The following is a 15,024-nucleotide window of genomic DNA, read 5'->3' as shown; positions in this document are numbered from 1 at the left end:
ATTGTTATGCAGGTTGTGAACAAATGTATTTAGTAAAGTTATGCCTTTTCCATGTAAAAAGTTTTTTTTAAGTACGTTGCCCGAGTAGATGAATTAAAACGTAAAAGCTTTAACCTGTGGCTGCCTTTGTGGTTTGTTGACCAGTAGGGGGCAGCATCAATTCAAAAAACCGTTGCTGAGTGACAAAGTAGAGCAGGCGAAGAAGTAGCGCCACAGTTTCCGGTTCAGTCTTAACAAACAATGCTAGAACAATGTCTGCCTTAGAAGAGATTAAACGTCTCGAATATTTATCTTTGGTGTCAAAGGTGTGCACCGAGTTGGAGAATCACCTGGGAATAAGCGAAAAGGATTTAGGTAACGTGACACGTTCCATGACTGAGTTTTCTCTTCTGCTGAGCTAGCTTGTTTACCACTGCTTAACTATGTGATAATACTACCTGAGTCGTTGTGAAACATCAGAGCATGTTGTTGATCATTGGTTGCTCTTTAACAGCTGAATTTATCATCAGTCTCGCTGAAAAACACCCAACGTTTGATGAATTCAAAGCTGTCCTTTTGGGAAATGGAGCAGACTTCACAGTGAGTGTTAAAGTTGAATAACTGAACAGCTTCATGTATTACATTTGTTGTTTTGTGTTCCTAAACTCAAATGTTCTTCTCTTGAAGGATACCCTCACTGGCAACTTACTTAGGCTTATCAATACCATGCGGTCCACACCATCCACAAGTAAAGGTACCAGTGCTTTTTCATATTGTATATCTGTTGTAAAAAGTGTGTTTTTATAATGTGCTTGTGTTGTTAGTTGTTGAGCCATTTGGCCTATTGACAAATCATATGTTTTCTCTTATTTCATCACTTCTCTCAGAGGACAACCCAAAGAGTGATAAGGAGAACTTGAAAACCAAATACCCTGCTTTATGTAAACCGGACGATCCCGTGTGGATGGTAAGGCTCGTCTGATGGCACTGAATCTCTCTCTTACTGAATTTAAAACCTGTGTCTCTTGTGGAAGATATAAGATCCTAGAGAAAACACTCATACATAAGACCATACATCTCTGCCACAGTCCCCTATCTTGCAAACTTAACTAGTTAACTTAACTTGATATTAAGATATAACCATCTTGCTAAAGTAAAAAAATGGTAGTAGTGGAATCTAGAATGCCATATTTCTGAATTTCAGAGGAAACTGTAGTTGTATTCATAAAGAAATAATGCTTTTGTCACTTTATTTCACTTTCCATCTAGATCCCACCTCCAAACACAGTCAAAGATGACGAGGCGGTTGCTGCAGCAGCGATGAAGCAGTTGGAGATGCTTATGCCTAATATTTGTGAAACAAGCTCTGAAAACAGGTAGTTGTTCTTTTTGTCAAACGTGAATTTCTGCCTAAAAACGTTACTACATTAATTCATTTGTTATTCACAGAGGTCGAGATGCAGACAGAGAAGGCCGAAGTAAGCGATCTCGCTCAAGATCAAGAGAGCGCGCTGAAGAAACAAACCACAAACGGAAAAGGAAACGAGTGTCTCGCTGGAGTGACCGTCCGCCAAGTCCAGACAAAGACAATGACGAAGGCAACAGGAAGGAGGACGAGGACCACTGGCGTGAGAAACCTGTGGATCGGCCTCTGCCAGATGAGCCTGTTGTGGGTGACATCTACAACGGCAAAATCAGCAGCCTAATGCAGTTTGGTTGCTTCGTGCAGCTAGAAGGCCTCAGGTTAGTAAGATAGGGGACGGTTTCTTTACAGCGATGCAACAAATTACTTTATCAGTCTCAGGAAATGTACTTCTCTGCTTCCTGTACTTTATTAATGCCACCTGTTTGTTTCTACACTCAACTTTAAACGTATTTCTGCATGTCAGTTGTGAAAAAAATTCAAGCTGTCGTTATTTTCCAGTGGTGTTGTATATTCACATCCTAACCCACGGCGTGCAACTATAATTGTCTGCAGAAAACGCTGGGAAGGTCTGGTGCACATCTCAGAGCTGCGCAAAGAAGGACGTATAGCAAATGTGGCTGATGTGGTAAACAAAGGCCAAAAGGTGAAGGTCAAAGTTCTGTCGTTCACAGGAAGCAAAACCAGCCTCAGCATGAAGGTGAGACTACTTATGTGTTTATGGTTCAATATTTATAAAACAGTAAGATTATGAGATTAAATAGTTTATTTTTCTATATTGCATTCTTCATATGCCTAAGATATTCTAGTACAGGACCGTTATATTAAAGGGTTTTTAATAATAAGACTAATGTGCATTGTACATGTATTCATAATTGATGTAATGTATCCGTTTTAAATATATTTAAACCAATGTTTTCTGCACCGAAACCTACACATCTGTGTTTAAAACCAATGCAAACTCTAACTGGGATGTGTTACTTACTGAGCCAGGATGTTGACCAAGTGACGGGGGAGGACCTGAACCCCAATCGAAGAAGAAACCTGGAAACCGGAGGAAGAGATGAGATCATGAGGAATCCTGACCGCCCCGCTGAAGTTAGCGTGCTGGAAATAGAAGAAAATCCAACGGAACACAAACGGCTCACCAAGATAACCGACCTCGAAAAATGGGAAATTAAACAGGTATTCATCAGAAACATTCATAATGCTTACCAAATGGTCTCGTCTTCATTTATTGTTTATTGAAACATTAAAAAACCCTCTCCATTCAGATGATTGCAGCCAATGTACTTCCTAAAGAAGAGTTCCCAGAATTTGACGAGGAGACGGGAATCCTTCCTAAAGTAGACGACGAGGAAGGTAAATCCTGCACTTTATTCTTGAGATGTTTTACAAAAATCAAAGTTATGCTTGCATTACCAGTATATTTATCTCCACCATAGATGAAGATGTGGAGATTGATCTGGTTGAAGAGGAGCCTCCATTCCTCCAGGGACAGACTAAATGGACCATGAACTTGAGCCCGGTCAAAATAGTGAAGGTAAAAAAAAAAAATGCAGACGCCAGAAAGCTGTTAGTCTGTAGTCTGGGTTAATATGCTGAGCTTAATGTCTTTAAATATTTTGTTTTACTTGTTTTTGTTGTTGTTCACCTCTTCTTTAAGCTCTGTCTTTGTCATCTAGCTTTTAAAGGGAATGTCAAGCGAAACTGTGATTGTTTCAAACGAATGTTACACCCAAAACACACCTAGGAATCATTCAGAGAACAAATACGACCCAGTTGCGTCTCACTTTACGCCGACACGCCTTGTGTAAATGGTGGAATAAGAGTTGGACACGGCCTAATGCACTTGCACCATGCACTACAGAGCGTGCACTTTAAATCTCTCCAAGCTAAAATAAAATAATGAAATATATCACTGCCACTTCACTTCTCTGGTGAAATTGAGTTATTAAACCACTGGAGAACAGCAGAAGTGTGATTTTCATGGAGTGTTAAATACCTTTTTAAGCTTAGTCATTGTTGGCAAGGCCAAGATGTGAGCTGTCTGCATTGTGTGCTTGTTCATCTTCATTTATCTGAAATAAAATACACTGTATCACGTCATACTAACAGTAGTTCTCATTTTCTCTGTTAGAATCCAGATGGCTCCCTTTCCCAAGCAGCCATGATGCAGAGTGCTCTTTCTAAGGAGCGGCGAGAGGTAAAGCAGGCAGTCCGCGCAGCAGAGATGGACGCCATCCCTACCGGTCTTCACAAAAACTGGATTGACCCGATGCCTGATTGTAAGAACCGAGTTGATACTTTTCCCCAAAATACTAGCTGTAGATTTACATGTGTGCAACCCTTTTTGAATGACCACTAAGAAGGAAGGAAGGTGGATAATTAAAGAACAAAAACAATCTTATGTTGTGTCAGCGGCTTTAAAATTTGGAAAATTCAATTAATCTGTACTGTGCCCGGCCGATTACACTGTTACAGTGTTACCATGCCACGGCTGGAGATGATTATCAAGCTTCCCTATGAGTTTATTCTTGCACACACACAGACATAATGCACTGTGACTCTGTCTTCCATACCCCGAGGACAAATCAGGGGCTTTACAAGTTCCTTCCAGCCGGTCACTACTAACTCTGACTCATAGTTTAATACAAAGAGATCTAGTTGGGAAGTTGATTATCAGCCGAGTTCATCTTAATCAAACAAAATGGTCGATTGCAGGAGGTTTGGATGGATCTCGCTTGGAATTCAATAAGTCTTGACTCTCTTGTTCTTCTCCTGTAAGATGAAGGAAGGCAGATTGCTGCCAACATGAGAGGCATCGGCGCTATGCCTGTTGATCTTCCGGCGTGGAAAAGATATGCTTTAGGAGGGAACCAGGTATCTTATGGCAAGAAGACGGAACTGTCCATCCTGCAGCAGAGGGAGAGCCTGCCTATTTTCAAGCTTAAGGACCAGCTCGTTCAGGTACGAGCAAGTGGTAGCACTGCTACTTTTTAATGCATTCAGTGAGTTACTTGGCCCAAAGAAACATGTTCACCTCCCCAAAGACACACACATTAGTCTTTAATGCCTTCAAGATTTATTCTTTGTCTCAACAGGCTGTGCATGATAATCAGATCTTGATTGTCGTTGGAGAAACTGGATCGGGTAAGACCACGCAGATCACTCAGTACCTGGCAGAGGCAGGATACACCTCCCGCGGGAAGATTGGTTGTACTCAGCCCCGTCGTGTGGCTGCCATGTCGGTGGCCAAAAGAGTCTCGGAGGAATATGGTTGCCGTCTGGGACAAGAGGTGAGGGATCGTAGTGAGAGCATTTTTTTTATTTTGTTCTTCAGCTTATCATCTTATGCATGCATATATTTTCTGCTTAATTTAAGGTGGGATACACCATTCGTTTTGAGGACTGCACCTGTACAGAGACCGTAATCAAGTACATGACCCACGGTATGCTGCAGAGAGAGTGTCTGATCGACCCGGACATGAGTCAGTATTGCATCATTATGCTGGACGAGGCCCACGAGAGGACGATCCACACCGACGTGTTGTTTGGCCTGCTCAAGAAGGTATTTTACCTTCTTCAAAACATGTGAAAAAAAACGAGTAAATGACCAACAATAATACACTCATGCACAAAACTTTTGACTCTCTCTCTTCCAGACAATACTGAAGCGCAAAGACTTGAAGTTGATTGTGTCCTCTGCGACGCTGGACGCTGTCAAATTCTCCCAGTATTTCTTCGAAGCTCCCATCTTCACTATACCAGGAAGAACTTTCCCCGTGGAGGTTCTGTACACCAAAGAACCTGAGACAGACTACCTGGATGCCAGTCTCATCACCGTCATGCAGATCCATTTAACCGAGCCCCCGGGTATCTGTGCTTAAATTTAAGATCCCAGTGACAAAAACTAAATTATTGGACTTTGTTATAAGAATACAATTTTTCCTCACTTTTCCCCAGGTGACGTTCTGGTGTTTCTGACCGGACAGGAAGAGATTGACACAGCCTGTGAGATGCTGTTTGAACGAATGAAGTCGCTGGGGCCTGACGTTCCCGAGCTGATTATTCTGCCGGTTTATTCTGCCTTACCCAGTGAGATGCAAACCAGGATTTTTGATCCTGCGCCTCTAGGCAGCAGAAAGGTAATGTGCTGGATAAAGTTAGGACAGTGTGTTTTTTACAAATGTTTTTTTATTCAAAACAATGAAAATATGGTTACTATTACATTATCATAAAGTGTTGCATGCACACAGCTTTATATGAGTTTCTCTCACTTTTGTTTCTTTGACTTTCTAGGTCATCATTGCCACAAATATTGCCGAGACGTCTCTGACTATTGATGGAATCTACTATGTGGTGGACCCTGGTTTTGTCAAGCAGATCGTGTATAATTCTAAAAGTGGCATTGACCAGCTTCTCGTGACTCCTATATCACAGGTTATTCATTTTAACACAGTCCTTATCTGAACAACTGAGAAATACTTTATTCTTGACATGATAGGTTGTTTTTGTCAGTTGTCCTTAAAAATACCCGCTTGTTTCTTCGTAGGCTCAGGCCAAGCAGAGGTCGGGTCGAGCTGGCAGAACTGGCCCGGGAAAGTGTTACAGGCTCTACACTGAGAGAGCTTACAGAGATGAGATGCTTGTGTCCAATGTGCCTGAGATCCAGAGAACCAACTTGTCCAGCACGGTGCTCTCTCTGAAGGTGAAGCAGTTTGATAACACCTCCATTAATCTGTACCCATTTGCTTTTTGTCCAGAAGAAATTCCAAATTACTTTCTTCCCACATCAGGCCATGGGCATCAATGACCTCCTGTCCTTTGACTTCATGGATTCTCCTCCTATGGAGACTCTGATCACAGCCATGGAGCAGCTCTACACCCTGGGAGCTCTAGATGATGAGGGCTTACTCACAAGGCTGGGTAGAAGGGTAAGCTTTCTGTAACTGCACAAAACACTTTTATTCTAAAGTGTAATGTCACAACGGTTGGATCGACTTGTCTCTGGGGTTTAGATGGCCGAGTTTCCTCTGGAGCCGATGCTGTGCAAGATGTTGATCATGTCCGTCCATCTGGCCTGCAGTGAAGAGATGCTCACCATTGTCTCCATGTTGTCTGTCCAGAACATCTTTTATCGACCAAAGGTATTTCAGCCTTCAAATCACAAGAACTTGTATGATGCACAAGTATTTTTCCTTAAAAGATACAGAAACGAAATCCACTTCTTCCCTTTTGCAGGACAAACAGACCCAGGCTGACCAGAGAAAGACAAAGTTCTTTCAGCCCGAGGGAGACCACCTTACTCTGCTGGCCGTGTACAACTCCTGGAAGAACAACAAGTTCTCTAACCCCTGGTGTTTTGAGAACTTTATTCAGGCTCGTTCGCTAAAGAGGTCTCAGGATATCCGTAAGCAGATGATGAGCATCATGGACAGGTAGTTCAGCTGTGATTTAAACATTCGTATGATTTCCAAATGTGCTTTCTCATGATATTAACAGAGCAACATTAATATGACGTGTACCTAATAAGTTAAATACGCTAAATATCTTTTAGGCACATGTTGGATGTGGTGTCATGTGGGAAAAATACAGTGCGGGTCCAAAAAGCTATTTGTAGTGGTTTCTTCCGGAACGCAGCCAGGAAACACCCTCAGGAAGGTTATCGTACCGTGATTGACCAGCAGGTGGTGTATCTTCACCCCTCCAGCACTCTGTTCAACCGCCAGCCTGAATGGTGAGTCCATCATGTGTTCAAGTCCCCTGTAAGTTGCTTGAACTTTACTAATTGGTGTTCGTTTAGTGTTCCTCTTGATTTTGAGACCGTTTAAAGCTTCTTAAATGTTAGTATTAGCATTATTTAAGTTGCTTTTCATGCTCTAATTGACACATTACATACTAATCTGCAACTCTAATCATTATTAACTGTATTCGTCTTCTCGCTTTGCTTAAGGCTCGTGTACCACGAGTTGGTGTTGACCACCAAAGAGTACATGCGCGAGGTGACCATCATCGACCCTCGCTGGCTGGTGGAGTTCGCCCCCGCTTTCTTTAGAGTCGCCGATCCCACGCGCCTCAGCCGAAACAAGAGGCAGCAGAAGCTGGAGCCTCTGTACAACCGCTACGAAGAACCCAACGCGTGGAGAATCTCTCGTGCCTTCAGGCGACGCTGAAGAGCCGCCGTTCTTACACCGGAGGGTGGACGCACTGTGTACAGTTGTACATACAGAGCCGACTAACGACTGAAAAGTAAAGAATTTAGTCATAATTCAGCTATGTTAACTTTGTCATTACCATTGTGAAATGTTAACAGTATTTATTTACAATGAATACTATTGTATTGTCTATTGATTGTTCAAAATAGGTTATTTTGAATTTCATTTTCATTTTTCTGTATTGATTTTACATTCCTGCAGATAAACACCGGATGCTCCTTTACTTGCTGCTGTGTCATACTTCATACTCTGTCCTGTGAGCACTCACTTTGGCAACTTTGGTCACTTTAAGTGGTTTAAACATGCTTTATAAATATGGGAATTGGCTTCATACATAGACTGGAAACAGGTAAAAAAAAACAAATTCTAGCTCTCGCAAGAGCATCCTCCTTTTTCCAGTCTGTATATTAAGTGCAAAGCCAACTGGCTGATTCTGGTATCTTAATATTTACTTTACAGAAATAAGACACTTGTCTTCTCATTCTGATTTTGAAAAAGAAACCTAATAAGCATCAGGCCGATCAGTTTACTTACTTTATTATACATGTTTTTATTTGTTTTAACCCTCCTTTATCTTGCTCATACTTAAAAGTCATGTGACATGCAACGAAAACACACAGAAAAAATAGTTTGGGTATCATTATGGGTATTTATTAAGCAATCTCTTCAACCACAGTCATGTTTATGGAATAGGCCTCAGATGTGAGAGGAATGCAGCTCTTTAAAATCAAAAAACGAAAAATCCCTAATGAGATTAATTTAAAAACAAAAACACCATAGCCTTATATACAAGTGGATGGGGTGGGCATGTGCAAGAGGTGCATGGGGGGTTTTCAGGGTGTGTAAGATGATGGGTTGGTATAACAGGAAGATTTCTGAAGGCAGGGACAAAGGATTGAGGGGGGCTGGGGTGGCTGGCTTTAGTACATGTAGCCTTTAGAGTAGGGCTGGGGGCCCATGTTTTGCGGGGCTTGTTCTGTGTTGTAGGTCACGCCCTCGTCCAGGTGGGACAGGGGCACCGTGTCCTCCTCGTTGACGTATCGCTCGAACTCGGCCTTCAGGCTGGGCCGCTGATTGTCGGGGAAGGCCAGGGAGATGAGGGCCTCGGGCTCACAAACAAACTTGTAAACATAGCGCTCCCCCGCCACCTGGAGAGAGACGGGATGTGATGAGTCATATAGGAATGCATATAAAAACAACTTTTTTTTTCTTCCCCAGGTGTAAAGACTTTTCAGTCACCTGTTTCAAATCATATACAGTATCTTAATGTCTTAATATCTTAAATATTTTATTTAAACCTATTTTGACTTATATTAGCCGTGTCAAGTTCTCTGTGTCCAAATCTCTTTCACAAATGTGCTGCGGCTCCTTTATCAATGACTCAGTTTTGAAGCGATGGCGGTTTTGTGCGACCGGTCAGCGTTTTATATGTCTGACTTGGCAGGGAAAAGTGACTAAACATGATAGATTCTCTCAGTTTCACAGTTGTGTACCTTCTGCATGATTCCCTTCTCGTAGTAATAGCGCAGAGAGCGGCTGAGCTTGTCGTAGTTCATGGCTGGACGGTTCTTCTGCATGCCCCACAGCCTCGCAACCTGAGGAGTGGAGGAGGAGGTGGTGGAGGAGGAGGAGGAGGTGGAGGAAGGGGGGGGGGGAAATGAGAGCAGAAAGGGAGAAAAAAAGCTGCGTTTAAAATAGATCCATAGATGGTTCGTGGTTTTGAAGGGACGAGGAACACAAACTCTGTTGTATTGCACATCAACGCCTTAAATTTGTTTGTGTTACACTACCGTTCAAGATTTTTTGTGTGTTTTCCATTAAAAGTCACATCTTCATTCATCAAAAAAGTTGCGAAAAGAATAGAAAATATAATCAAGACATTGACAAAATTAGAAATAATTGTCCTTTCGTCAAAGAACCAGCAAAACTGTTTTCAGCTGTGTCTGACATCATTACACAAGGGTTTTCTAATCGTCCAATAGCCTTCTAACACCATTAGGAAACTCAATGTACCATTAGAACACTGGAAATGGGCCTCTATACACCTATGTACATATTCCATTAAAAAACAGACGTTTGCAGCTAGAATAGTCGTTTACCACATTAACAATGTATAGAGTGTATTTCTGATTCATTTAATATTATAGTCATTGAAAAAAAAGTGATTTTCTTTCAAAAATAAGGACATTTCTAAGTGACCCCAAACCTTTGAACGGTAGTGTATTTCTTCCTCCAGTTCATAATCATTTAGACACCGTGTGTAATTCAAAGTGATGACCACTAGGGTGCCTCAGTGACAAGTCCTATTCCTCTCCACCTTTTTAACTCAACATTCGTAAACATGCCAATGAGCAGGGCAAGTCCCCACATGTGGATTCACTTCCTTTTTATGTAACCCATTACCACTTGAATGCAACCAGAGTCCCACAGTGTTCCCAGTGAAGTAAGAGTCATGGCTGCCTGTCAGAGAAGGAAGGCCGTGAAATACAGGCCCAACCTGAACCTGAACTCTCCGCTGACGAGGGACCACTAACTCTGATAGAAGACTAGTGTCTCGCAATAATGCCACACGGGGAAGGGGAAGCAAATCAAATCTTTTTTTTTTTTACAATGGGGAACAGTCTTCATGTTGACAAATGTCTCAGACATCGTAAGAAAGTGTAAAGCTGGGGGGGGGAGGGAGACACCGAGATTCATGACTCAGGAAGAGACAGGTTGTATCCCACAGTGGCCCCTCCAGCCTGCAGCTCTGTCTGATCTCTGAGTGTGCTCTCAGCCCCTAATTGCCCTTGTAAAAACTCTTACGCCCATTCATTTTTAATGTACAGTAAAAAAGATAATGGAACACATAGTATAGTTTCTCTCTGTATTACGATCCACCTAAATGGACGCCGTCCGCTGCGTCCAATCAAACTCTGCAGACTTAAACATCGCAAAAAATGTCCCGACTGGAGAAATGCGAGGAGGTGAGAGAGAGAATTGGGGGGGTGTTGGGATGATTCTATGATAGTGCTTATCCTTCGTTTATCAATCCAGTGTTTCATGTGCTGAATAATGAATGGGGCCAGCTAATGGAACAGAGATCAGAATAGACCTACAGGGGAAAGTGGCCAAATCTCACTTGTAATCGCCCTCCTTTAGATAGTGCCTTAAAACCCTGCTAATGTAAATTCATTCCGAGAACGACGCCTCTGCCGCGCTTATCTGATTTGATATAAACATCGTGATCTCTATCAGTGCTTATCCACTTCTGAAGACAAATGTATGCAGTAAAATCAACTAAACATGACACTGGCCCTGGCAGATGATTTAACAAATCTGATCTGAAATGATTTTCTTATCTTCACAATTTGTTTTGTGTTTCGAGTTCAGAGCTTTTATTCTGAAAAATGTATTCAAGTAGATTCTGTTGGTAGAATTGACAGTTAACCTAAACTAAATGTTAAAAATTAAAAACACTGCTGTTGTCATGGCGACAGCCAAGTTTAAATGTCCGTAAAATAACTGCTTCCATATGTTAGGCTCAAAGAAGAAAGCAGTTATTCTTGAAATTGAAATGATGCACAATATGTGTTTATAATACATAATATAGTACGTATGGTCGTTTACGAGAAAGTATCTCACGTCCACATTATTGTTATAGCTTAAGGCAGCAAATGTGGCTTTTTGTTTTCCGACTGAAGACGTTTTAAGGCACTTTGTCTGATGAAGATACGATGGTTTGGCCCAATATTCAGTTGCTTTCAGAAGAATTGGCCCCTCAACAACATTTACTTGCTGATCCTTGGCCTGTACTGTTAAACACTATGGAGCAAATAAATAAATCCCTCTGCCCTTGTTTCCCCCCAGTTTCAGAGTGGTCAAATAAATGCTAAAGTCGTGAGTAGATCATTAAAAGATTATGATAAAAGACGATTATTCCACTGGATTTGCTGGCCAAGACGTGAAGTGCACACGTGTCACAGCCTTTAGATTTATCTATGACTCCCTTTTATTAAGTGATTTTTTTTTTCCCGTCCCAACACACAGGGTTCAGACAATGCCCGTTACCTCTTCGGGTTCAATGAGTTTGAACTCCATGCCGCGTCCGGTCCAGGCGATGAAGTGGGCGTTGCCCGGGTCGTCCAGCAGGGCCACCAGGAACTGCCAGAGCTGCAAAGAGCCGCGGCGCTGGTAGGGCGTTCCCTCGCGGAAAACGCTGCCCCCTTCCTGCTTCACCTCACCTGTAACGAGGAGAGGACTTCAATTAAAAAAAAACCAAAAAAAAAACGGGGGGTTTTTACGTCGCTCTACTGGCGATGACTCATCTTCTGATGCAGTTCAAATATCTTTGCGCCTTTTTTACGAGTTAATTTGATATTTGATATAGATCAGACCGTCGACTGCAAATCTTAAAAAACGATTCTCGTGTTACATGTGAACATTTTGATCCGTTACAGCTGCAGAGGATCTGTTTTAGTGAGGGCCGGTTCATCAGCAGGTCATCTAATTGGGATGTTTCGTGTTTGTATACTGATGTAAACTGAGCAATCTGCTTACTAACAAAGCCTTATTGCAAAAGAGGCAAACGGTGCGTTCAGGTGACACGCACACACACACACACACACACACACACAAAAAACAACATAAGATGGCAATTTTGGACCTCTGAAATTAAATTAAAAAGCACCCAATTAGTACGACTGTTAATGACAAGAGCGAGCGAAGCGTTGTGTATGTAAACAGACACTGATTCGTGTTTGCTTCTCAGTTGTTTACCAGTTACTGGAGACGTTGTAAACAAGTGTGGGAACACGAGAGGCCCCAGCTAAGTTACGGCCGTTGTCTCACAGAGAGAGACTTGTACACTTCACTGGTTCAACCAGTGCTGACACCCTTGGGCTCTCCACTCAATCTCCTTTAATGTCAGTCACCGGCAACACCATGGGAAACCGAAGCCACTAAGTAAAGTTTGTGAGTAGACAAAGACCCAAGCACCTCTCATACGAGCATCTGTGATGTCTGTAGATGATAGTGTAGGGTGTAGAGATTGGAGTGGGTCACTCTACGACTAGAGTTTCTCTCCCGCAAATTACATTTCGTGTGTGTGTGTGTGAGAATTCAGAGGGATTATGACAGCGGGGCTTTACCTTCAAACTTCTCTGGAACCACGCGAGAGTCGTTTTCGAACAGATAGCCTGAAAGACAAGGGGAGAATTGTGTTATACTTTCAAGTGGCCTTGATCCACGGGCCAGAACTCGGTTGTTTATTCAGGATCTTTGCCAAGCGCTTGAATACCATCCCCGACCAAATGCAGGGACCTATTCACGCATAAATAACTTTTAAGTCAACAAATGTGCTCTCGCTAAAATAAACCAGGGTTTCCTATTGGGCAAATTAAAAGGGTCTTTGCTCTCAGGGCGAGTTGAGAGTCATTCTGAAGCTCCTGTGCGTTTGAGGACTGAGGGAAAATTGCGTAACACACAATGGAAATAAGAGGGATGATTGTTTTCTATATTTTTTGCTTGGGGAAATAGTGTTTTCCCTGGAGTTATGTTTATTCAGGGATTCTTGAGCCGGGAACCTCAGCCAGTGGAAACACAGGCACGCCACTGGTCGGTCCAATGGAAACACAGACGTGACGGCTCGCTAAATCACTGAGGGAGAATTAGATCCGACACGTTTGTGTGTCAAATACTGACAACACTATCGTTCCATCTTGTCAGGTATAATTTGGTTAAGACTTTTCATTAAATCTCTCTACAATCTTAATTACCTTCGTTGCCATGCTGGGGGTTTGGGTAGCCCTCACTGTGGTGGTACATAGACGGGCATCCAGGCACATCTGTGACACAAAAGTCAAAGGTTATTTCGAATGATTCCAATATTTACGTAAAGAACAACGTCACGACAAGCTCCGACAACCAAACTTCCGATACCGCCACGAGAAAGAGGGTGCATTGTATAGATCTCGTGTGTGTGTGTGTGTGTGTGTGTGTTCACCTCGAGCAAACGCAAGGACAAAATGCTACATTTATCATATCACTTCTCTTGTCTCTGGTGGTATTTTTAGGACATGAGCAAGCACCTTCACGCAGACCAGAAAAGTGGTACAGTATTCAGTGTCTGCACTTTGTCTGGGCACATCATTGACTCCAACAGATATTATATTCCTCCTCCTCCTCCTCCTCGCAAATCCTTCAGGCAAATATGCATGTTGGAACACTCGCTGAAGAACATTTATTGTCATAATGAGTTCTGCTTGAGCGCTGCGCTCTGTTTCCTGCGATTGCCCTTTTCACCTCTGCGTGTTTTTCTTTTTCATTGTCCATGCCTACTTAAAAAAAAAAAGAAGGTGCGTCAATAACAATTCTTAAGGTGTTTTTTTTTCTTCTCTCTCTCTTCCTTACATCCATTTTGTTTGTCAGCGGCACACAAAACTCTGAAAGGTGCAGCTTCTCTAATGCCTTTGGCTCCGGCCCCGTGACTCAGTGCTGGGGAATGCAGCTGCAGCGCTGTGACCGTGATAAGATGCCAGTGAGGAAAAAATCAAACCCTCCATTCTGGGGCAGCAGCACTCGATCATACCGTAAATAATACGTCTGCGTGAAAATGGCTGGCTGCCACCATTGGGACTGATGGGAGATTGGGGCGTGAGAGCGCCAGGGTTAATTGTATACTGAGTGGCACCATTTGGGGTCTTTCATGCAACACAATAGCGGTGATTATGCAATGCCTGATATAACTGCAGAGGCATCTTGTTGTTTTCCTTCAACAGGTGTGTTTTTTGTTCGGAATGCCGTGGAAATAATTGCAATGTGGTGTCAAGTCAAAGGTCAAGTGCATTTCCAACCCATCCCTTTGTATTATATTCGGGTTTTTCTTTTGTAAGTTCGGTGATCCTGCAAAGAAAAGCATGGCGTGCGAGTCCTGTCTCTAACGCGTGATAAACTCTGATCTTTTGTGTCCCATCGGCGTCTGCGTTCGGTCAAACTCTTATCAAGAGTCGCAGGAAACCCCCACCAAATTCAACCACCACCCAGCAGTTTATTTATCCAAGAGAAGGAAACACTTCCCCAAGGTTTGTGTGATTCCCTGTCTGTGTAATCCAGCAGAATTAAAGTAGAGTGAATGGAGCTCAGACGTGGGTGAAAAAGAATTAGGCCGCTTTAAAAAAAAAACAAAAAACAATGCTTGATGTCTATTGGTGTATTGGGTAATCTCAGCAAAAGCAGTGAACACCGTCAGTCCGATATATCAGCTTTAATACAGATGACTGAGGACAGGCTGTGTGCATGTGAGTGTTGTATTTCTTACGTCTTGTCATTTTAAATTCAGGCAGCAAAAGTAAAGGAGCTGTTTCCGTCCTCTCCAGTGGTAGAACTTGTTGTTAAAGCCCCTGAGCTGGCTCCCCCCCCCACCCC

At 42.6% G+C, this 15,024-nt stretch overlaps 2 protein-coding genes across 2 annotated transcripts in view; one reads left to right on the top strand and one right to left on the bottom strand.

Moving 5' to 3' along the window:
• The first annotated feature begins 219 nt into the window (after positions 1-219).
• Positions 220-7,735, top strand: LOC310938982 (ATP-dependent RNA helicase DHX8-like). The gene is made up of 23 exons (XM_083903647.1): positions 220-354; positions 494-579; positions 667-733; positions 867-946; positions 1,249-1,355; positions 1,429-1,722; positions 1,958-2,102; positions 2,396-2,587; positions 2,677-2,764; positions 2,848-2,945; positions 3,543-3,690; positions 4,191-4,372; positions 4,507-4,701; positions 4,788-4,973; positions 5,068-5,278; positions 5,369-5,550; positions 5,705-5,845; positions 5,958-6,113; positions 6,202-6,339; positions 6,424-6,552; positions 6,647-6,843; positions 6,963-7,142; positions 7,359-7,735. The coding sequence occupies exons 1-23, from the start codon at positions 252-254 to the stop codon at positions 7,576-7,578; spliced, it is 3,525 nt and encodes a 1,174-aa protein (XP_083759773.1). The 5' UTR covers positions 220-251; the 3' UTR covers positions 7,579-7,735.
• Positions 7,736-8,320: 585 nt separating this feature from the next.
• etv4 (ETS variant transcription factor 4) overlaps positions 8,321-15,024 on the bottom strand; it is a 28,503-nt gene continuing 21,799 nt past the window's right edge. The window contains exons 8-12 of the mRNA XM_083903648.1: positions 13,377-13,445; positions 12,750-12,797; positions 11,671-11,843; positions 9,114-9,215; positions 8,321-8,768 (exon numbers count right to left, since the gene is read on the bottom strand). Coding sequence (XP_083759774.1) covers positions 8,541-8,768; positions 9,114-9,215; positions 11,671-11,843; positions 12,750-12,797; positions 13,377-13,445 — 620 coding nt within the window. The 3' untranslated portion in view covers positions 8,321-8,540. The remainder of the gene's footprint in view (positions 8,769-9,113; positions 9,216-11,670; positions 11,844-12,749; positions 12,798-13,376; positions 13,446-15,024) is intronic.

Source organism: Microchirus variegatus (assembly GCF_963457635.1).
Source record: "Microchirus variegatus genome assembly, chromosome: 17".
NCBI classification, from domain to species: domain Eukaryota; kingdom Metazoa; phylum Chordata; class Actinopteri; order Pleuronectiformes; family Soleidae; genus Microchirus; species Microchirus variegatus.
This window is presented reverse-complemented; position numbering and strand designations above follow the sequence as displayed.